The following is a 20,791-nucleotide window of genomic DNA, read 5'->3' on the forward strand; positions in this document are numbered from 1 at the left end:
CCCCAGTGAGTGGCTGTTGATGGCACCTTGGGCTGGGCTGCCCCTGGGGGTGCTGAGGGCCCTGCCCTGCAGTAGTGCAGAACTTGTGTGACTCTTTCCTTGCAGCTGGAGATGCTGCTCCTGGAGCTCCTGTGCTGGCTTGTGGCCTCTCCTAGAAGGGTGACCCTGCAGAGCATGTGGAGCTGGCCTGTCCCAGGGTGTGGAAGCCTCTCTGTGGCCAAGCTGCCTCCACCTCCCAGTCTGTCTCTGAACCTGGGTAGTGTGGTAGGAGAGGTCAGTGGACAAAAACTGATGTTGAAACCAGTAGCAGCTTTGCTCCTGCCCCAGCCTGCTCCTCCTGAAGCTTCTCTGGCTCCTGCTCCCCTTGTACCCTCTGCTGCCCTATTTCTGCAGCACATTGCCAAATGAAAAGTGCAGGCAGCCAGAGCTCCCCAGATGCCAGCAGGATGAGTTTACTCCCCACTAAGGACTGTGCCAGCCTGGCTGGGAGGCAGGACAGGAGCTGCTCTCCCCCACAAACACATTTCAATCACACCTGATGTAACAGCTCCTCCTCCCCTCTCAAATTCAGCTTCTCTAGCAGTTGCTGAGGGATGAAGCCCTCCAGTTCCTGGCCCAGCTGGGCCAGGATGTTCAGTTCCCTTTTTCACTTGGAACAAAGCAGCTGCTGCAGTGGCCAAGAGCTTCTGGTGGAGTGCAGCACCAATTCCTGGTGCCTAGCACCTTGCTTCTGGGTGCAGGGCTCTGCCCTTTAAGCCTGGGCTTGTTTCTGCTGGTACCAATCTGTGCTGTCCCCTGGAGCACCCTGTCCCTTGGGAGCTGAATGCAGCAGCACTGCTGAACTGGCCTGATTTGCTTCCTCTCCAGCCCAGGCTTCTAAGCTGAGACAAGTTTCTCAGCTCACCTACAGGTCCAGCAGGAGCTCTGTGTGAGGCACAGCCCCAGAGCTGAGGGTTCTGAGCTCACCTGCAGGTCCAGCAGGAGCTCTGTGTGAGGCACAGCCCCAGAGCTGAGGGTTCTGAGCTCACCTACAGGTCCAGCAGGAGCTCTGTGTGAGGCACAGCCCCAGAGCTGAGGGTTCTGAGCTCACCTACAGGGCCATCAGGAGCTCCTTGTGAGGCACAGCCCCAGAGCTGAGGGTTCTGAGCTCACCTGCAGGTCCAGCAGGAGCTCTGTGTGAGGCACAGCCCCAGAGTTCCTCTGGAAGCAGCATCTGGAACTGGTGAAACCACTGAGAGCTCTGCAGCAAGCAGAGCCCAGAGCAGCTGCAGAGGGGGTGGCTGGCAAGAGGCACAGGGCTGAGGTAAAACTCACAACTTTATTGGGCCCCTGGCCGTGGGGCAGGTCACTACAGAGCCAGAGCTCTCTCCCGGCCAAGCCAGCAGCAGCTGCGCAGCAGCAAGAGCTCCGCTCCGGTCCCGCTGCGGCACGGCCCCGGCTCGCCCCCAGCTCACCCTGCTCCTGGGGCTGGCCACCTGATCACCTCCCAGCACCCCGGGGGGATGTCATCCTCCAGCAGAGTCCAGCTTGGGGAAGGCTATGGCAAACACCTCCTGGTAGTGCTCCACGAAGTGAACCTCCAGCCCCTCCGTGATGAAGGCTGCCAGGTCGTAGTAATCCTTCTTGTTCTCCGAGGGCAGCACGATGCAGGTGACGCCGGCACGCTTGGCCTGGGGAGAGAGGCTGTGAGTGCTGGGGGGGGAGAGGCTGAGTGCTGGGATACTGTCAGCTCTATACTGGATGCCCTCCTTCAACGATCCTCTCAGCCCAGACTGCTGAGCCTGGGGCCAGTCAGGCAGCATTAACACTGAGGGCACCTCCCACCCTCACTTCTAGTACTAAAGTGGATTAACACAGATGCCCTGGCACAAAGCTGGGGTCCCACCTCCTTCCTGACAGCCAGAGGCACAAGCAGGACCCCTTTGTGCCCCCACTCCAGGAGCCATCAGTGGCTGTCACAGGCAGCACTGAGCCCAGCCCAGGGCTGTCCCCCAGAGCATGCAGAGAGGCAAGGGAGGAGCTCTTACTGCAATTGTCTTCTCCTTGATTCCACCCACGGGCAGGATCTTCCCAGTCAGGGACACTTCCCCAGTCATGGCCAGGTTCTGCCTCACTGGGCGGTCCATGGCCAGCGACAGCAGGGCTGTGACTATGGTGCAGCCTGCACTTGGTCCATCCTTTGGTGTGGCTCCCTGTGAAAAGCAACCAAACACAGCCCCCCTTTAGCTCCCTGCAAGAGCAGCAACCCCAGGCACAGCCTCTGGCTCTGCTGTTTCAAGGTGGCCTGTGGCAGGCACTGCTCTGAGGGCAGAGTTCCTGAGCTGCCCAATTCCTTAGCTACCTAGAGCAACACAATCAGTATCACAGTACCATAGCATCAGTCAGGGTTGGGAAGCACAAGGAAGGGAGCACAAGGATCATCTAGTTCCAACCCCCCTGCCATGGGCAGGGACACCCCACACTAGATCAGGCTGGCCAGAGATTCCAGGGGTGCCAGGGGCAACAGCCTCACCCTGGCACCCTGGGGTGGGAATGTGTTGCAGGAGACACCTTGGCATGCTGGCACCTCTCACTGGGAAGACCTGGGAGATTCTCTGCTCCCTGCATGTCTGGAATGTGGTTGCTACAGGGCTAAGGGGTTCCTGCCTTCATTTGTCACCCCTGAATCCAGGGGAGGAAAAGAACAGTAGCCCCAGCTCTGGGGGGGCTCTGCAGAAGGGTCACTGCTGGAGGTGACCTGAGCTGGCTCCCCTGTCAACAGCTCTGCCAGGCCTCACCTGAGCCATGAAGTCCCTGAGGCTTCAGTTTGGGCTCTGGCCTGGTGCCACCACAGTGCTCATCAGGCTCAGGCTGAAGCAAAACCCAGCAGGAATGCTTGGAAGCTGAGCCAGCCACAGAAACAACAGAGGTCAGCATCAGGTCAGCACAGAATTGGTCATCCTAAAGCCCCAAGCCTGCTGCAGTGTGGAGCCCCCTGAGCACTGAGGGCTTTCATCTTCATCCCACTGCTAGGAGAGGGACAAGGAAGCAGAGCACAGGGACCAGGAGTGCTCTTTGTAACTCCCCCTACAGGACCTGCAGCCCTCCTGCAGCCTTGGGACCACACAGGCCTCAGCTTTGCTTTCCCTGTGGATTTCATCCCAATCCCTTCTCTCTCTGCTGTGGTCTCCCCACCTGCACCCCAGGGCCAGCAGCTGCATTGCCTGCAGCAGTATCCAAGCCTCTGCATCCCCACCACAGGCCTGCTGCAGGAGGACTCCCACAGCATCCCCAGGACAAAGCCTTCCTCTGCCAGGTTTTCCTGGCCCTGGGCCTGCTGCACAGCACACACAGGGCACCTCCCAGCCTCAGAGCAGCCCAGCAGTGCTGCCTGCTCTGAGAATGCTGCAGCAGCTCACCTCTGGCACATGCAAGTGGATGTGGGAAGAGATGAGGAAGTCGTTGCTGGGCTCCTTCTGCATCAGGAAGGCTCTGGCAAAGGTGTAAGCTATTTTGGCACTCTCCTTCATCACATCTCCCAGCTGCCCTGTGAGGTCCAGGGAGCCATCCTTGTTCTCCTTGTCTTTGGGTCGCTTCAGAGATGTCTCAACAAACAGAGTGGAGCCTCCTGAGGAAGGAAAGGAAAACAAAGCAACATCCTGAGACAAAGGGAAGGCAGAAGGGTTTGGTGGTGCAGAGGCATCAGCAGTGTGGATGTGAGCTGGGGTCTCAGCTGGGGCTGTTTGGAGAAGAGAAGGCTGAGAGGGATCTGATCAATGTCCATCAATCTCTGAAGGGTGGGGGGCAAGTGGAGGGGGCCAAGCTCTTTGTGGTGGTGCACACTAATGAGCCAAGGAACAACAGGCTCAACCTTGAAGACAGAAGATGAGGAGAAACTCCTTTACAGTGAGGGTGACAGAGCCCTGGAGCAGGCTGCCCAGGGGGGTTGTGGAGTCTCCTGCTCTGCAGAGCTTCCAACCCCCCCTGGCCCTTGTGCCCCTGGGCAGGCTGCTGTGGGTGCCCTGCTTTAGCAGGGGGCTGAGAGCGGATGACCTCCAGAGGTCCCTCCCAGCCTGCTGGCATTCTTTGGACCTCTGAAGGCCACAGAAGTTACTGCTGCAGGTGGCAGCAGCCCACCAGCAGAGCCAGCAGCGCCTCTCAGCCTGACTGCCAGAGCCAGGCTGTGCAAACCCCACGGGAATGGAGCCCTGGTGCCTCACCCATGGCAGTCCAGGCCAGCCCCATGACCACCCCCGGCGGAGTGGTGTCGTACATGCGCTCCACCGTGAAGATCGGCTTGCCCACGAAGTCCTGCAGGTTCTCAGGGGTCACCTGCACTGCCTCTGCCTCCCCACTCACGATTTTGTAGGCAGATTTCCTCAGGACCTGGGGGGAGAGAGCAGCTGTGCTGTGCAGCAAGAGCTGAGGAGGCCAGAGCGGAGCCAGCCCCGCGGCGCTGCCCTCACCTTCTCCACCTGCTTCTGCAGGTTCCTGACGCCGCTCTCCCTGCAGTACTGCTTGATGAGCAGGGTCAGCACCTCGGGGCTGATCTGGGCCTTGCTCTCATCCAGGCCACACAGCACTCTTGCTTGAGGGACCAAGTACCTCTGAAAGAGAGAAGCAGCCACAGCTTCTCCCAGTGGCTGTGACAGGAGCCTGCTGCTTCCGCCTTGCCCCACAGCCCTCTGCCCTGAGCTCGGGGCCAGGTTCTGGAGCGCACAGAACGCTGGAGGCACTGAAAGGGGGCTCAGAGCACAGCACCTCTGTGCAGAGCCACGTGCCTGATGGCTTTGGGTGGAACCTCTTTAAGCCAGGGGAGCAGCTCCCTTACCTCTGCAATGGCAAGCTTCTCCTCTGCCACATATCCTGACACGTTGATCACCTCCATCCTGTCCCGCAGCGGCTCCGGGATGGTTTCTGTCACGTTGGCAGTGCAAATAAAAAGCACCTGGAAGCATTACAGGATCCTATTAAACCTCTTCATTAGCCACTTGCTTTGGAATCACAGAATGGTTGGGGTTGGAGGGGACCTCTGGAGATCATCCAGCCCAACCCCCTGCCAGAGCAGGGCCACCCAGGGCAGCTCACACAGGAACACAGCCAGGGGGGGTTGGAAGCTCTGCAGAGCAGGAGACTCCACAACCTCTCTGGGCAGCCTGCTCCAGGCCTCCAGCACCCTCACACCAGAGAAGTTTCTCCTCATGTTGAGGTGGAGCCTCCTGGGTTCCAGTTTGCATCCACTGCCCCTTGTCCTGTCACAGGGCACCACTGAGCAGAGCCTGGCCCAGCCTGGCCCCTTCCTGCCCCCCACCCTGCAGATATTGATAGCCATTGATCAGATCCCTCTCAGCCTTCTCCTCTCCAGACTGACCAGCCCCAGGGCTCTCAGCCTTTCCTCATCACACAGATGTTCCAGGCCCCTCCAGCATCCTCCAAGCAACAGTTCCCCAGAACCTGGTTTTGATCACAGGCAAAGCTCTGGATGCCAGAACCCTGCAGTGGGATCCTCCCTACCCCCAAACCCAAGGAGCAGGAACACCACAGCACAGAGCTGGCAGCCTTGGCCTGGGCAGAGCCAGACCTCCCTTCTTGGTTATTTCTGCCTTCTGCAGAGTCAGCACAGAAGGGCCCCAGCTGAGTGTCTGCATTTGCAGGCCATGGCCTCTGCAGGCAATGCAAGCTGCAACAGAAGTGTGTGCAGACAATGCCCAGCAGCAGGAGGTCACTTCTGCTGGCAGCAGCTCTGCCACTCCTGCCACAGGGCCCCTCCTGCCATCTCTGTGTCCCTGGCTCTGCAGGGAGCTGGGGCTGTAGGGCTGCTGCTGGCTGCTGTGCAGACACTCTGGCTAAAGCCCTCTGCTGCTGGTGCCTCAATGCCATCTGCCCAACTTTCCAGCTGAGCACCATGCCAGCATCTCCTGGTGGCCAGGACATCCCTGCACTGACAGTCTGACCTTCCCCAGCTCCACAGCCTCTGCAGCAGAGAGGAATACCTTGGACAGATCCACAGGCACATCAAGGTAATGATCCAAGAAGTTGGAGTTCTGCTCTGGGTCCAGCAGCTCCAGAAGGGCTGAGGATGGATCCCCTTGATAGCCTCTTCCTATTTTATCCACCTGTGGGAGGAAAACTTGAAATGCTCTAAGAAGTTTCTCACCACAGCCAGTTCCCACACAGAGAGCTCTTCAAGGAGCCCTCTGAGCAGCTCCAGCTGTGTGCTCAGGAGCAGCCCCTGCCAGGCTCTCTCCTCCCTGGGCATCCAGCCCAGTCCCCACTGTCCTACCCCAGCAGCCCTTGGCACACCTGACCAGCCCCAGGACTCCAAGGGTTCCAGAGCAGCACCACAAAGTCTCAAGGAGTGTGCCCAGAGCTAGCAGCAGCTGAGCTCCCAGGGAGGAGAGGCTGGGAGTCGTTCATCAAAGCTAAGCTGGAGTCAGAGCAAAGGACTCCATGGTGGGAGGACCACAGCACTGCACAGGGGCATGGATGGCTTGGGCTGGAAGGGACTCAGAGATCACCAACCCCCAGCCATGGGCAGGAACAGCTCCCTACACCACTTTGCTCAAGGCCTCACCCAGCCTGGCCCTGAGCACTTCCAGGCTTGGAACCTTCACAGCCTCCCTGGGCAACCTGCTGCAGTGTTCCAGCAGCCTCCTGCTGCAGAACTTGTTCCTCACATCCAATCCAAATCTGCTCTAGTTTGAAGCCATTGCCCCTGGTGCTGTCCCTGCAGGCCTTTGGGAACAGTCCCTCTGCAGCCTTCTTGTAACCCCTTCAGGTCCTGGCAGGTCACTATTAGGTCTCCCTGGAGCCTTCTCTTCTCCAGGCTGAGCACCCCCAGCTCCCTCAGCCTGTCCTTGTAGCAGAGCTGCTCCAACCCCCTGAGCATTTTCATGGCCTCCCTTGGACCCTTCTCCATCAGGTCCAGGTCCTTCCTATACTGAGGGCTCCAGCCCTGCAGGTGAGGTCTCAGCAGAGAAGAGTGGCAGAATCCCTCTCTGCCTCTGCTGGCCACACATCTTTTGATGTGTTCCCTGTCACCCCAGGGCCTGGTCAGCTCAGGCTCATTTAAGCACCCCCCTGGCATCTTTAGGAGAGTGCTTCACCTTTCCCACTGGGGTGAGGAGCTGAGAGCTGTTTTGAGGAGCAAACACTAGAAGCAAGCCCAAGTACATCACCTCATCAATCAGGATCAGAGGATTCTCTGTCTTGGTCTTCTTCAGGCACTGGATGATCTTCCCTGGCATTGCTCCAACATATGTCCTCCTGTTTTAGCAGAGACTGGAGTCAGGGGAGCCCTCTAAAGGTCAGCTCACAGCTGGTGGAACAGCTCTGTCCTTCTGGGAACCAAGCTTCTGCAGCTCTCAGGAGCGTTCACCACCTCCACACTACACACCAAGACCAGGCATGGACCTCTGCAGGACACTCCTGGGCTGCAGCTTCTGTCTTCAGCTTCCCTCTCATTTAAAAGCTCAAACTAAGAGGTGAGGCTGAGAACAGAGATGGTTGAAGAGGGACTTCTGGGGTTGGGGTTTTTTTTTTGGGGGGGATAAAGGAGTGTTGGGAAAGGAACATTTCCTCCCTTGGCTGGACAGAGACAAGACCCCAGGGATTGCTGTAAAGCTAAAGACAAACTGAGGAGCAAACTGCTCCCCACAGCCTTTCTTCTGCAGAAACCAGGCAGAGAGGGCCCTGGGGGTAGTGGCTGACAGCAGCTGAACATGAGCCAGCAGTGTGCCCAGGGGGCCAAGAAGGCCAATGGCATCCTGGCCTGCATCAGGAAGAGTGTGGCCAGCAGGAGCAGGGAGCTCATCCTGCCCTGTGCTCAGCACTGGTTAGGCCACACCTTGAGCCCTGTGTCCAGCCCTGGGCTCCTCAGGTTAGGAAAGCTGTGGAGCTGCTGAGCTGCTGGAAGGTGGCAGCAGGGGCTGGCAGCAGGCAGCTGTGATCACAGACATGCTCCAGCTGGGCCTCAGCTGTGGCCACATCGAGCGAGAAGCGCTGTGGAGAGGCAGTGCTGAGGCTCACTGACCTGTGCCCCTTGATCTCGGCCACGTCGGTCATGCCCCCCACGCTGAAGCGGAAGTACTCCCTGTTGAGGGCCCTGGCGATGGAGCGCGCGATGCTCGTCTTGCCCACCCCGGGCGGGCCGTAGAAGCAGAGGATCTTGCCCTGGGTGGAGCCCCGCAGCTGGCTGACTGCTATGAACTCCTGCAGAGCAGAGCAGCGGCGGTGAGCAGAGGCTGCAGCGGGGAGCAGAGGGAGCAGCGGCGGGGAGCAGAGGCAGCACCGGCAGCGGGCACGGGGGAGCAGCAGGGCAGCACTGGCAGCAGGCACAGGGGAACAGTGGCAGCGGGCACAGGCGAGCAGTGGCAGCGGGCATGGGGTGGGAGCAGTGGCAGCAGGCAGCACTGGCAGCGGGCATGGGGTGGGAGCAGTGGCAGCAGGCAGCACTGGCAGCGGGCATGGGGTGGGAGCAGTGGCAGCAGGCAGCACTGGCAGCGGGCACAGGGGGAGCAGCAGGCATGGGGGGAGAGCAGCGGCAGCAGGGCAGCACTGGCAGCGGGCACGGGGGAGCGCTGGCAGCGGGCACGGGGGAGCGCTGGCAGCGGGCACGGGGGAGCGCTGGCAGCGGGGCAGCACCGGGCATGGGGCAGCACTGGCAGCAGGGCAGCACCGGCAGCAGGCACGGGGCAGCACCGGCAGCAGGGCAGCACTGGCAGCAGGCACGGGGCAGCACCGGCAGCAGGGCAGCACCGGCAGCAGGCACGGGGCAGCACCGGCAGCAGGCACGGGGCAGCACCGGCAGCAGGCACGGGGCAGCACCGGCAGCAGGGCAGCACCGGCAGCAGGCACGGGGCAGCACCGGCAGCAGGGCAGCACTGGCAGCAGGCACGGGGCAGCACCGGCAGCAGGCACGGGGCAGCACCGGCAGCAGGCACGGGGCAGCACCGGCAGCAGGCACGGGGCAGCACCGGCAGCAGGGCAGCACCGGCAGCAGGCACGGGGCAGCACCGGCAGCAGGGCAGCACTGGCAGCAGGCACGGGGCAGCACCGGCAGCAGGGCAGCACCGGCAGCAGGCACGGGGCAGCACCGGCAGCAGGGCAGCACTGGCAGCAGGCACGGGGCAGCACCGGCAGCAGGGCAGCACCGGCAGCAGGCACGGGGCAGCACCGGCAGCAGGCACGGGGCAGCACCGGCAGCAGGCACGGGGCAGCACCGGCAGCAGGGCAGCACCGGCAGCAGGCACGGGGCAGCACCGGCAGCGGGGCAGCACCGGCAGCAGGCACGGGGCAGCACCGGCAGCAGGCGCGGGGCAGCACCGGCAGCACTGGCAGCAGGGCAGCACCGGCACAGTCTGGGCAGGGTCTGGGCAGGGCAAGCGGAAGCCTGTCAGGAGTCTCTGCTCCAACTGCTGCTCCCCTTGGCCACCTGCTCAGCACTGAGCAGCCACAGAGCGTTCTGTGGTCTGCAGCCACTGCTGTGAGTAGCTCAGGCACTGCTCGCTGCTCTCAGGCTGCTCTCTCATCCATGCATTAACACACCCTCAGGGGAGAGCTGCAGCCCCCCCCCAGCCTGCTGCTCAGCAGGGTGCAGGGGGGCACCCTGCCCCCCCCCCCCGGCCTTACCAGGATTCGCTTCTTGACGTCGTCCATCCCATAGTGATCCTCCTCCAGCACCTCTCGGGCTCGGGACAGCTCCAGGTTCTCCTCGCTGCACTTGCCCCAGGGGATGGATGTCAGCCAGTCCAGGTAGTTCCTCGTGACACTGACAGACACCACCGAGAGTCAGCTGACAACAACCAGCCCCTGCCCTCCCCCCCTGCCCTCCCCGGGAGCCTCCCCCAGAACCAGTGGGACATAAACTACTGAGAGCAGGAGACTAAGACAGGAACATCAGGGAGGTGGTGGAGTCTCCTCTGGAGACTTTCCAGACCCATCTGGATGCACTGCTGTGTGCCCTGCTCTGGCAGGGGGGTTGGACTGGATGCTCTCCAGAGGTCCCTTCCAATCCTGTGACTCTCTGCTCTGGGCAGACACTGCTGCCCTTTCCTGATGGGCTTCACTCCCTTGGCACCCCCTCAAACAATAACCCTCAAAGCCTTTCCCCACAGCCTTTGCTTTCCTGAGGAAAGGAAGCTCAGGAGGCCACGCAAAGAGCAGACAAACTCCCTGCCTGCTGTGCTGCCCTGGGGCTGGCAGCTGCCAGCAGGCAGCAGCACAGTTTGCAAGCTCTGCACTGCTGTCAGCTGTTTGCATTGGGCCTGAAACTCAGGCAACTCAGTTGTGTCCAGTTCCCAGGGGGCCAAGCCAGCATAAAGCAGAAAGGTTCCTGGCTGAGGAGCACGGAATGGAAGCTGGATGCTCCACAGGGCAGGGTGGGAGATCAGGCTGTAGGTGTGGAAGCTCCCAGCTGGGAGCGCTCTGGAGGAGGCCACCAGCCCCTGCCAGCCCCTAAGACTGTGACTGTGTGCCCCTGGCAGCAGAGGACTCAGGCAGGGCCTCACTTGAACTCTGAGGAGTGGTTATCCAGCAAGCCCAGCTTGTTGAGCTCTTCATCAATCACATCCATCACGTGCTTGGGCACCAGCAGCTCCTTCAGCCGCTCCCGGAACTTCTCCTCTATGGCATCCTTGTCCTCCTTCTCCAGGCCCAGCTCCTTCTTGATGATCTTCAGCTGCTCTTGCAGCAGGTACTTGCGATGTGTTTGTTTGATCTTCTCCTCAACCTGGGCAAACCACAGCACCCTGACTGCCCTGCTCCTGGGGCAAGCCAGCCAGCACCAAAGGCTTCTCCCCTGGGACCCTCAGAGCCTCTGGAAAGGCCACCCAGAAATCATCTGCAGCAGCTGCCCTGTGCTGGGCCCTGGGGGGGCCAAGGGCAACTGATCTTTGAGGTCCCTTCCAACCCAACCCAACCCATTCCATCAATCTGTGAGTGAGTGGCCAAGGGCAACTGAGACCACCTCTACCAGGAACTGAGCCAGCTTAAACCAGCTGCAGAACTACAAAGCCAGAGTGGAATGGCTCAGAGACACTCAGTGTGGCTCCTATGGACACCACTGCCCAGTGCTCTGTCACCCAAAGGCCAATTCCCCACATCTTCCATGGTAGAGGGAAACTTTCCTGTCCCAGGCAAACCAAACAGCTGCCTACTTCCAGAATCAAGTCAAGCAGTGTGCCAAGAGGCCACCAGCAGCCAGGCCTGGATCACCAATGGTGTGGCCAGCAGGGCAGGGATTGTGCCCCTGGCCTGGGCACTGCTGAGGGCACAGCTCGAATCTTGGGCTCAGTTTTGTGTCCTCACTCCAAGAAGGACATTGAGGGGTTGGAACAGGTCCAAGAGAAGAGCAACAAAGCTGGGGAAGGGTCTGGAGAACAGGTCTGCTGGGGAGCAGCAGCTGAGGGACCTGGGGTGGTTTAGTGTGGAGGAGGCTGAGGGGAGACCTCCTTGCTCTCTACAGCTCCCTGAGAGGAGGCTGCAGTGAGGTGGGGGCTGGGTTCTGCTCCCTAGGATCAGGAGATAGAAGGAAAGGAAAAGGCCTGAAATTGTGCCAGGGGAGGGTCAGGCTGGAGATGAAGGGGGAAAAGAAATACTGCCAGAGTGGTCAGGGCTTGGCACAGGCTGCCCAGGGAGGTGGTGGAGTCCCCATCCCTGGAGGTGCTCAAGAACTGTGAGGCCATGGGACTTCAGTGGTGTGTGGTTCAGGGACTTCAGTGGTCGTGGCAGTTGGACTGGATGATCTTGGAAGGTCTTTCCCAACCTTAATGATTCCATGACTCTGTCTGCACACAGATGCTCAGGTAACTGCAGCCTCCTAGGAGCCAGCTGCTTGCACAAGGTCACAGAAACATTCAGGTTGGAGAAGAGCCTCAGGATCACCAAGTCCAACCCAGAGCCCTCCTCTACAAGGGTCACCCCTAAACCATAGCCCCAAGCACCACATCCAGGGCTGGGGACTCCACCACCTCCCTGGGCAGCACATTCCAATCCCTGAGCACTCTTGCTGGGGAAAAACTGTTCCTAATGCTCAGTCTAAACCTTCCCAGACATAGCTTGAGGCCATTCCCTCTTGTCCTATCACTAATCCTGTGAGAAGAGACCAGCACCAGCCTCTCTGCAGTGTCCTTTCAGGTAGTTGCAGACAGCCATGAGGTCTCCCCTCAGCCTCCTCTCTTCCAAACTAAACAGCCCCAGGAATACAGACAGGACTGCCCAGCAGCTGCTGCAGCCTCCCCTCCTGCTCCTTTCAGCAGTGCCTGAACACAAGCATTTCTAACAGGAGGAGATCAAACCTTAGCCCTACCAGAACTCCCCTCCAGAGTGTGCCCCAATGTCTTCCTTCAGAACCCTTCCCTGGCCATGCTCAGCAGCACAGGAGTGGCCCCAAAGCAACCAGCAGGTGGTTTGTGCTCCCCAGGGACTCACCTCCCTGCCCAGGCGCTGCTGCAGCTTGCTCAGCTCATATTCCTTCTTCAGCAGGGAAAGAGCCTTGTAGAGCCTCTTGGGAATCTGCAACACACACACAGCAGGAGCTTCCAGACACTGCTGCCAGCTCCCAGTGAAGAAAGAATGGAAGTCTCCAGTGGGCTGCCTGGGAGAACTCTCCAGCACTTGCAGGTGGGGCAAGATGAAGAGAAGAGCAGCTCCAGAGCATGCAATCAGTGGGGCAAAGAAAAACCTTTGCATCAAAGGTGAAAAGTGTGAGAGCAGCAGCACAGGGAGGGGATTCTGCCCCTCTGCTCTCCCCAGACCCCACCTGCAGCACTGCCTCCAGCTCTGGGGCCCCCAGCACAGGAAGGACCTGCAGCTGCTGGAGAGGGTCCAGAGGAGGCCATAAAGATGATCAGAGGGCTGCAGAACCTCTGCTATGGGGACAGGCTGGGAGAGTTTGGGAAGCTGAGCCTGGAGAAGGCTCCAGGGAGACCTCAGAGCAGCCTTCCAGTATCTGAAGGGCTCCAGGAGAGCTGGGGAGGGACTTTGAGCAAGGGCTGGGAGTGGCAGGACAAGGGACAATGGCTTTGAGCTGGGAGAGGGGAGAGTGAGACTGGAGATGAGGAAGAAATCGTTGAGAGTGAGGGTGGGGAGAGCCTGGCACAGGCTGCTCAGGGAGGCTGTGGCTGTCCCCTGCCTGGAGGTGTTCAAGGCCAGGCTGGATGAGGCCTTGAGCAAGCTGTGCTGGTGGGAGGTGTCCCTGCCTGTGGCAGGGGGTTGGAGCTGGATGAGCTTTCAGGCCCCTTCCAAGCCAAGCCATCCTCCCCACAGCCACACTGCAGGCTCAGGGAGCAGAGCTCTGGCTGCAGGGTTTCCTTACACTGGTTTCCTCCAGGATGTCCTGCAGCTCGTGGGACTCGGCCCCGGTCAGCGCCGCCCCCATGTCGCTCAGGTAGATTGGGTTGTCCACCACCCGCTGCCCTGCCTGCATCATCTGCAGCACAGACTCCCTGCAAGGAGGGAAGAGCCCCCAGAATGCTCTGTAAACACTGGCATGCATAAAGGAAGTGTCCCCAGAGCTCTTCCCTTCTTGTGACAGAGGGAAAGAAATCACACAGGGCTCAGCCTCAGCAGGGCACAGACATTTCCAGTGGGACTCAGCCAACACCCAGTGACCAGCAGAGGAATCACCTGAGAGCAGGACTAAATCACCTGAGAGCAGGACTGAGCACTGCTAAAGCAGAGCTGTGAAATGCTCTCCTGACAGTTCTGGGAAGAAGGAGGTGGAACTGTTAGAGTGAGTCCAGAGGAAGCCACAGAGATAATCCAACACCTCCTCTGTGGGGAGAGACTGGGAGAGTTGGGGCTGCTCAGCCTGAAGAGAAGGCTCCAGGGAGACCTCAGAGCAGCCTTCCAGTACCTGAAGGGCTCCAGGAGAGTTGGGGAAGGACTTTGGACAAGGGCAGGGAGTGCCAGGCTGAGGGACAATGGCTTTGAGCTGGGAGAAGCTGGATTTAGAATAGACTTTAAGAAGAAATTCTTCCCCATGAGGGTTGTGAGGCTCTGGCACAGGGAGGCTGTGGATGTCCTCTCCCCAGAGGAGTTCAAGGCCTTGAGCAAGCTGGGCTGGTGGGAGGTGTCCCTGCCCATGGCAGGGGCTTGGAACTGGATGAGCTTTAAGGTGCCTTCTGGGGCAAGCACTCTGGGGCTGTGTGTGCCAGCAGGCTGCCCAGCGCTGTGCTCCTCTGACATGGATCAGGCCATGGCACTGCAGGGAGCTTCACTCAGACCCATGTCAGCTGCCACAGACTTGCAGCCATGCCTCCACTTCACACCAGGTTTCCAAACCCTCCCTCTGCTGTCAAGCATGGCTGGTGAAGCTTACACAGCAAAACAAAGCTCTAGGTGACACTGCAGCATCTCTCTGCCCTTCACTGGAGCACAAGGCCAAGTGGAAGAGGAAACCTCCAGCCTGAGGCCTGCTCCCAAGCAGGGCAGTGTGGGGAGCACACCTACCTGTACAAGGGGTTCAAGGCAATGATGTCCCTGATGGTCTTGACAATTTCTGCAGTCAGTGCCTGCAAACCACCAAGAATGTGATCAGCAGGCTGGAAAAGGCCAGCCAGGGCCTCAGCCCAGCCAGGACACTCCCCAGCCTCTGCAGACAGCAGTGCAGCCTCTGGCCACCCATCTGCCACGGGGTGCTGTGGGTCCTGGGGCTCAGTGTTGGGGCAGTCATCTCCCCAAGCAAAGCCCAGAAGGGCTGCAGGCTGCTTCCTGCATGGACAAAGCTGGACTGGCTCTGGTCAGCACACAAACTAGGCTGAGCATCCAGGCCCCCCTGGGGCAAGGCCTCAGCTTGCCAGAGGCTATCACACAGACCTCAGCAGAGCCCAAACTCTTCACTCAGCAGCTTTCTGAAGCCACCAGTTTGAGGGAGCTGAGCTGCTGCAATGGTTTGGATGTACTCCCCCCTGCCAGGAAGCAGCTGCTTTCTGAAGCCTCAAGTCAGAGCCCAGGTTCAGAACTCTCCCTTTGAGGCCACAGAGGGTCAGTGCAGTTCTGCAGGCCAAGCCCAGCCCTGAGCCACTCACTTTAACCTCTTCTGTGATCTGAAAATCTTCATGAACCACATTCTCCACTTCTACCATGAGAACCTCCTGTGAGGAAGGAGCCACAGGATCCAGCACCACTTCCACAGCTTGGTCCTTGGCCCCAGGCTCCTCTTCAGCCTCCTTCTTGGAGCGCTTCTGCTTCCTCCTGATTTTCTGCTTGCCCTCAGGCTCCTCAGGCTCCACCTCCAGCTGCTTGTTTATACGAATCCTGAAAGCCACAGAGACCAGCAGTAGTCAGCTCCCCTCTGCTGCAGCTGGCTTCAACCCTTCAGCATGAGAAGGAAGAGTCTGAGTTGTGTTTGGAGTACAGCAGAACTCCAGGCTCCGACAAAGGGCACTGGATGGACTCAGGACCCAGCATGAGCACAGGGCAGGCACTGAGGGGGCTGAGCAAGGAGCTACAGGAAGCTGTTCACTGCCTGCTGGCTGAACCTCTGGGTGCCTGAGCCTGCTGGCTGCCAGAGCTGGGGCTGTTCAGCCTGGAGAAGAGAAGGCTCCAGGGAGACCTTGGAGCAGCCTTCCAGTATCTGAAGGGCTCCAGGAGAGCTGGGGAGGGACTTTGGACAAGGGCTGGGAGTGCCAGGATGAGGAACAATGGCTTTGAGCTGGGAGAGGGGAGAGTGAGAGTGGAGATGAGGAAGAAATTGTTGAGAGTGAGGGTGGGGAGAGCCTGGCACAGGCTGCCCAGGGAGGCTGTGGTGTCCCCTCCCTGGAGGTGTTGAAGGCCAGGCTGGATGAGGCCTTGAGCCACCTGTGCTGGTGGGAGGTGTCCCTGCCCATGGCAGGGAGTTGGAACTGGATCTTTGAGGTCCTTTCCAACCCAACCCATTCCATCAATCTGTGAGTGAGTGGCCAAGGGCAACTGAGACCACCTCTACCAGGAACTGAGCCAGCTTAAACCAGCTGCAGAACTACAAGGCCAGACTGGAATGGCTCAGAGACACTCAGTGTGGCTCCTATGGACACCACTGCCCAGTGCTCTGTCACCCAAAGGCCAATTCCCCACATCTTCCATGGTAGAGGGAAACTTTCCTGTCCCAGGCAAACCAAACAGCTGCCTACTTCCACAAGCAAATCAAGCAGTGTGCCAAGAGGCCACCAGCAGCCAGGCCTGGAGCAGCAATGCTGTGACCGGCAGGGCAGGGATTGTGCTCCTGGCCTGGGCACTGCTGAGGGCAGCTTGAATCCTGGGCTCAGTTTTGTGTCCTCACTCGAAGAAGGACACTGAGAGGCTGGAGCAGGTCCAGAGAAGGGCAACAAAGCTGGGGAAGGGTCTGGAGAACAGGGCTGGGGAGCAGCAGCTGAGGGACCTGGGGTGGTTTAGTGTGGAGAAGGCTGAGGGAAGACCTCCTTGCTCTCTACAGCTCCCTGAGAGGAGGCTGCAGTGAGGTGGGGGCTGGGTTCTGCTCCCAGATAACAAGAGATGGGATGAAAGGAAACTGCCTCAAGCTGCACCAGGGGAGGGCTAGCTTGGAGAAGAGGAAAAATTTCTTTGCTACAAGAGTGCTCAGGGCTTGGCACAGGCTGCCCAGGGAGGTGGTGGAGTCCCCATCCCTGGAGGTGTTCCAGAACCCTGTGGCCGTGGCACCTGGGGCCATGGTTTGGTGCCCATGGTGGTGTTGGGTTGGTCTTGGGCTGGATGACCTCAGAGAGCTTTTCCACCCCAAACATTTCTATGATTCTATGTCCCTGCTGCCTGCAGGGTGGTTGGACAAGATGACCTTTGAGGGTCCCTACAACCTGATGCATTCTGTGCTGCTGTTGTTGCCCAGGGAAGTGCTGCAGCTCAGCTTGCATCACATCACAATGCTCAGGAGCCCGACAGCCAAGGGCTGCCACAGAACAGGGGGGCTGCAGCAGCAGGGCCCTGTCAGGAGGTGCTGTGGCAGCAAAGCAGGAGCTTCTTGCACACACTGGGGGTGTGCCAGTGTGAGCACAGAGGGGCCCCGAGGAGGGGCAGTGCCTGAGGGGGGTACCGGCGGTGTCCCATCACGATCATGCGCAGCTTGTCCCCGAGGTCCTGCATCTCGTGGATCTGCACAAAAGTCCCCATCTGGTAGATCTCATTCAGATCCTCCACCACATCAGACTCATTGCTGCCAAGGAGGGAAAACCACAACAGGAGCAGGCATTCAGACTCTTGAGGAAGCAGGCAGGGTGAGAAAGGGAAGAAGCAAGCCCTGGCTGCAGAGCTCTGAGCCGGGCTGAGGAGCACAGACCCTTCCCTTTCTCCTCACTGCTGCCACCACCCAGCCCCTTCCCCCACCCCCAGCCCCTTCCCCCACCCCCCAGCCCCTTCCCCCACCCCCCAGCCCCTTCCCACACCCCCCAGCCCCTTCCCACACCCCCCACCCCCTTCCCACACCCCCCTGGATGCTCCCTCTCTCCCCCCTCCAGTTACACACAGCCTGCTCCAAAGCAAGGCCCAGGCTGCCCGCAGTGAAACTGTCAGAGCAAGGGGATGGTGCAAGCCCACACACAACTCTGTACCCACCACCAGAGAGGGAACTCCCCCAGAGCACAGCTCCTGTGTCCATCAGCCCTCCCCTGAGGAGGAGGAGCAACAACTCACTTATCATCCTTCTTAAGGAAGACACCAGCATAAGGTTGGGCAAGGCGAACTTTCCTCCTCAGGAGCTCAACCAGCTTCTTGTTCTTCACCTAGGACAAGGAGAGGTCAGAGGTGAGAGGTCAGAGGTGATGTGCTGTAAGCTTTGCACCCCCAGTATTTGATTGGTGAAGTTTGTGGAGTTTCACCCTGGATTCCTCCAGTGCTGTCAGGGAGCAGTGAGGTGGAAGTGGAAGAACATGAGAGGAATGAGCTCTGAGTGCTTCGAGCAGGTCACAGCACAGAAGGCAGGGAGAAAAACCAAACCTCATCTGAACCAGCCTTGCAAGCAAGAAATCTCTCTCACTTGAACACTTCCTGAGGGTTTCTGTTGCTGTCTCTGTTCCCCTTCCACACCTCTGTGTCTCAGCTCTCCACTCCCACTCGAAGAGCTGCTCCAATCTTCCCCACCAGTGGCCTGAATGCTGCTCACCCACTTTAGCTTCTCCTGCACAGCCCCCACAGTTCAGCTGCTCTCCTGCAGCCCCCAGCCTGACTCCCTGCACTGGGGCTCTGGCACTGCCTCTCCCTGCTGTACTTTCTCACTCCCCTCTGCTCTGCAGGTGCCACACAGCTGGCCCCAGCAGAGCTCCCACCCCCACTGTAACTGTCAGCACTGCAGCTGCCCCCTCAGTCCCCAGAAAATGCCTCCTGATGAATTCTGCTGCTGCAAAGTCACACTGCTGACCACCAAGTGCTCTTCCCAAGGGATGGGACAGGAGCTGCAGCACTCCATGCTTCTGACAACAACCAGAGTGGCCTTGGCAGTTCTGTGGTGAGAGGGTGCTGGAGCCCTGAGGCAGGCTGCCCAGAGACTTTCAAGACCCATCTGGATGTGTTCCTGTGGGAGTTGCCCTGGGGTGACCCTGCTCTGGCAGGGAGTTTGGACTGGATAATCTCCAGAGGTCCCTCCCAACCATCCTGTGATTCCATGACAGAGCAGCAGGAGCACCACCACTGTTGGCCTGTTCTAACCTTGGCACCCCTGGTTTGGCCTTGCACAACATCTGCCAAAGTTGGGCTTGTCACTGCCACAGAGAGAGAGAGAGGAGGATTGATAGTTCCACACTGCACTGTATCACAGGCACAGGGTGGTAGGGGTTAGAAGGGACCTCTGGAGATCATCCAGACCAACCCCCCTCCCAAGGCAGGGTCACCTAGGGCAGGTCACACAGGAGCACAGCCAGGTGGGGTTTGAATGTCTCCAGAGATGGAGCCTCCACCACCTCTCTGGGCAGCCTGCTCCAGGCCTCTGCCACTCTTAAATTGCAGAGCTCCTTCTCATGTTCAGATGGAACTTCTCATGGTCAAGGTTGCTCTCTGCAGAGAGCTCACACAGTATGCAATGGCAGCAGAGTGATGTGCAGGGTAAGAGAGAGAGCTTTTACCTTCAGCTTCGTGTAAGGCTGCTGCTCTACACCCTGGAATGAATGGCTTAGCCCCAACAGTGTGGTGTGGTGTGTCTGAAGAGCAGAAGAATGAACAACCCCTGCCCTCAACACACCTGCAGGGACACTAAGAGCTGCACATGGTAGGTATGGGCACACAGAGCAGAGCACACACTGTGCTGAATGACACCACAGGGACAGCAAAACATTGATCCAGAGCTTGCTGCATCTCCCCCAAGGCCGTGCTCTCAGCTTGGAGTTGGACTCAGCGACCTCAGAGGTTTCTTCCAACTGAAACAGCTCTGTTCTGTGATCAGTAAAACAGCAGGGAGAGCAATTTCTTGCTCCCAAAAGCTTGCATTTCAGGAGCAAAAAGTGTTCCTGGCCTGTGGGCTCAAGTCACATACCAAAGAGCAAACTTATGGCTCCTAAAAAGGCAGGTGAGGGTGCAGAGAGCAAAGTTCTCCCTCTGAGATGCTGTGATGGCCATTCCCACCTGGCAGCCCTCTCCCACCACAGTGGTGCTGCCTTGTACCAAGCTCCTACTTTCCTCCTGCAGCTCAGTTTGCTGCCTTCACAAATATTGTGGCTGGAGGGCAGGGGGTGACGGCAGCCCACGAAGCTAAGCCAAGGCCACATTTGCTTAACCTTCAGCAAAAGAACACAGAGAAGACAGCAGGCAAGAGGCTGTGTGTGAATCGGTGACCTTCCCCGTTAGGAGCAGCTCTGCTGACTGATGCAACACTGATGAAACCCAGAGACAATGAGAAACCACAGAGATGGGAGCCAGAGAATGGGGAGGGGGGGGAGGGAGGGGGGCTGGAAGGGACCTCCAGAGACCATCCAGTCCAACCCCCCCGCCAGAGCAGGGTCACCCAGGGCAGGTCACACAGAGACACATCCAGGTGGGGCTTGAAAGTCTCCAGAGGAGACTCCACCACCTCTCTGGGCAGCCTGCTCCAGGGCTCTGCCACCCTCACACCGAGCAAGTTTACTAAACGCTGCGGGGCAGAGGGCTGTGCAGCGCTACCCACCTGCTGCCCTGCCCCACACTCTGCCCTTAACGGCAGCCCGCAAAGACAGGGAGCGTGGCTTTCAGACGGGCACCACCGCTCCGCCCCGCACACGAGCTGCGCGCTCGGCCCGGGGCGGCCACGCCGCCCACCAGCGCACCCCGGCCGGGACCGCCGGGGCCCCCCAAGGGCTCTCAGCCGAGGCCAGGCGAAGCGAAGCTGCACAGCCGCGCCGCAGACATCGCCTGCCCCGCTGGCGCCGGCCCCTCTGGGCGGCCAGCTGCCTCCTTCCCCCCAGCCGAGGCGAGCGCCCGGCCCCGGGAGCGCTGCCCTGGCCGCGGGCGGGCCGGGCCCGGCGGCCGCTCACCTCGATGATCTTGATGAAGCGCGGGAACACGGGGTTGCGCGTCACGGCGATGAGAGGCACGTTGGGGAAATGCTCCGGGACGAGCAGCGGCGTCAGCGCCGTCATGACCGGCGCGGCCCCGCCGCCGTCCGCCCCTCCGCCGCCGCTACCCTCCTCGCCGCCGCCTCCCTCCAGCGCGTCGCCCCCCGCCAGACCGCCGGGGTTCCGCTGGTGCCATGGCAGGCCGGTGCTGAAGGCGGCGCGTGCCGGCGGCGCGGAGCGCGGCGGGACCGGGGGCGCGAGGGCGGCGGAGGAAGTGGCCGCCAAGAGGCGGCGCCGCGCGGGGCCCAGCAGCGCCGGCCGCCAGCGCCCGCACAGCCGCAAGCAGCGGGCGGCCGCCATGCTGC

The 20,791-nt window shown here is 59.9% G+C and overlaps 1 protein-coding gene across 2 annotated transcripts; it reads right to left on the reverse strand.

The window, feature by feature from the left end:
- Positions 1-1,299: 1,299 nt before the first annotated feature.
- Positions 1,300-20,791, reverse strand: LONP1 (lon peptidase 1, mitochondrial). Of its 2 annotated transcripts, XM_068156372.1 has the most exons (18): positions 20,406-20,779; positions 17,602-17,690; positions 17,006-17,125; positions 15,009-15,237; positions 14,431-14,492; positions 13,295-13,424; positions 12,409-12,492; positions 10,488-10,708; positions 9,610-9,748; positions 8,012-8,190; positions 7,158-7,245; positions 5,973-6,095; positions 4,811-4,927; positions 4,446-4,586; positions 4,200-4,365; positions 3,399-3,607; positions 2,028-2,192; positions 1,300-1,670 (listed from the first exon to the last, which is right to left on the reverse strand). In XM_068156372.1, the coding sequence occupies exons 1-18, from the start codon at positions 20,508-20,510 to the stop codon at positions 1,506-1,508; spliced, it is 2,532 nt and encodes an 843-aa protein (XP_068012473.1). In that variant the 5' UTR covers positions 20,511-20,779; the 3' UTR covers positions 1,300-1,505. The 2 variants fall into 2 exon arrangements, with proteins under 2 accessions (XP_068012473.1, XP_068012474.1); XM_068156373.1 differs by lacking the exons at positions 1,300-1,670; positions 2,028-2,192 and having other exon boundaries at positions 3,489-3,607; positions 4,253-4,365; positions 20,406-20,791.

The sequence above is a fragment of the Melanerpes formicivorus genome, unplaced genomic scaffold, assembly GCF_026170545.1.
Source record: "Melanerpes formicivorus ecotype bairdi unplaced genomic scaffold, bMelFor1.0.p_v2 SCAF_34, whole genome shotgun sequence".
In the NCBI taxonomy this organism is placed as follows: Eukaryota; Metazoa; Chordata; class Aves; order Piciformes; family Picidae; genus Melanerpes; species Melanerpes formicivorus.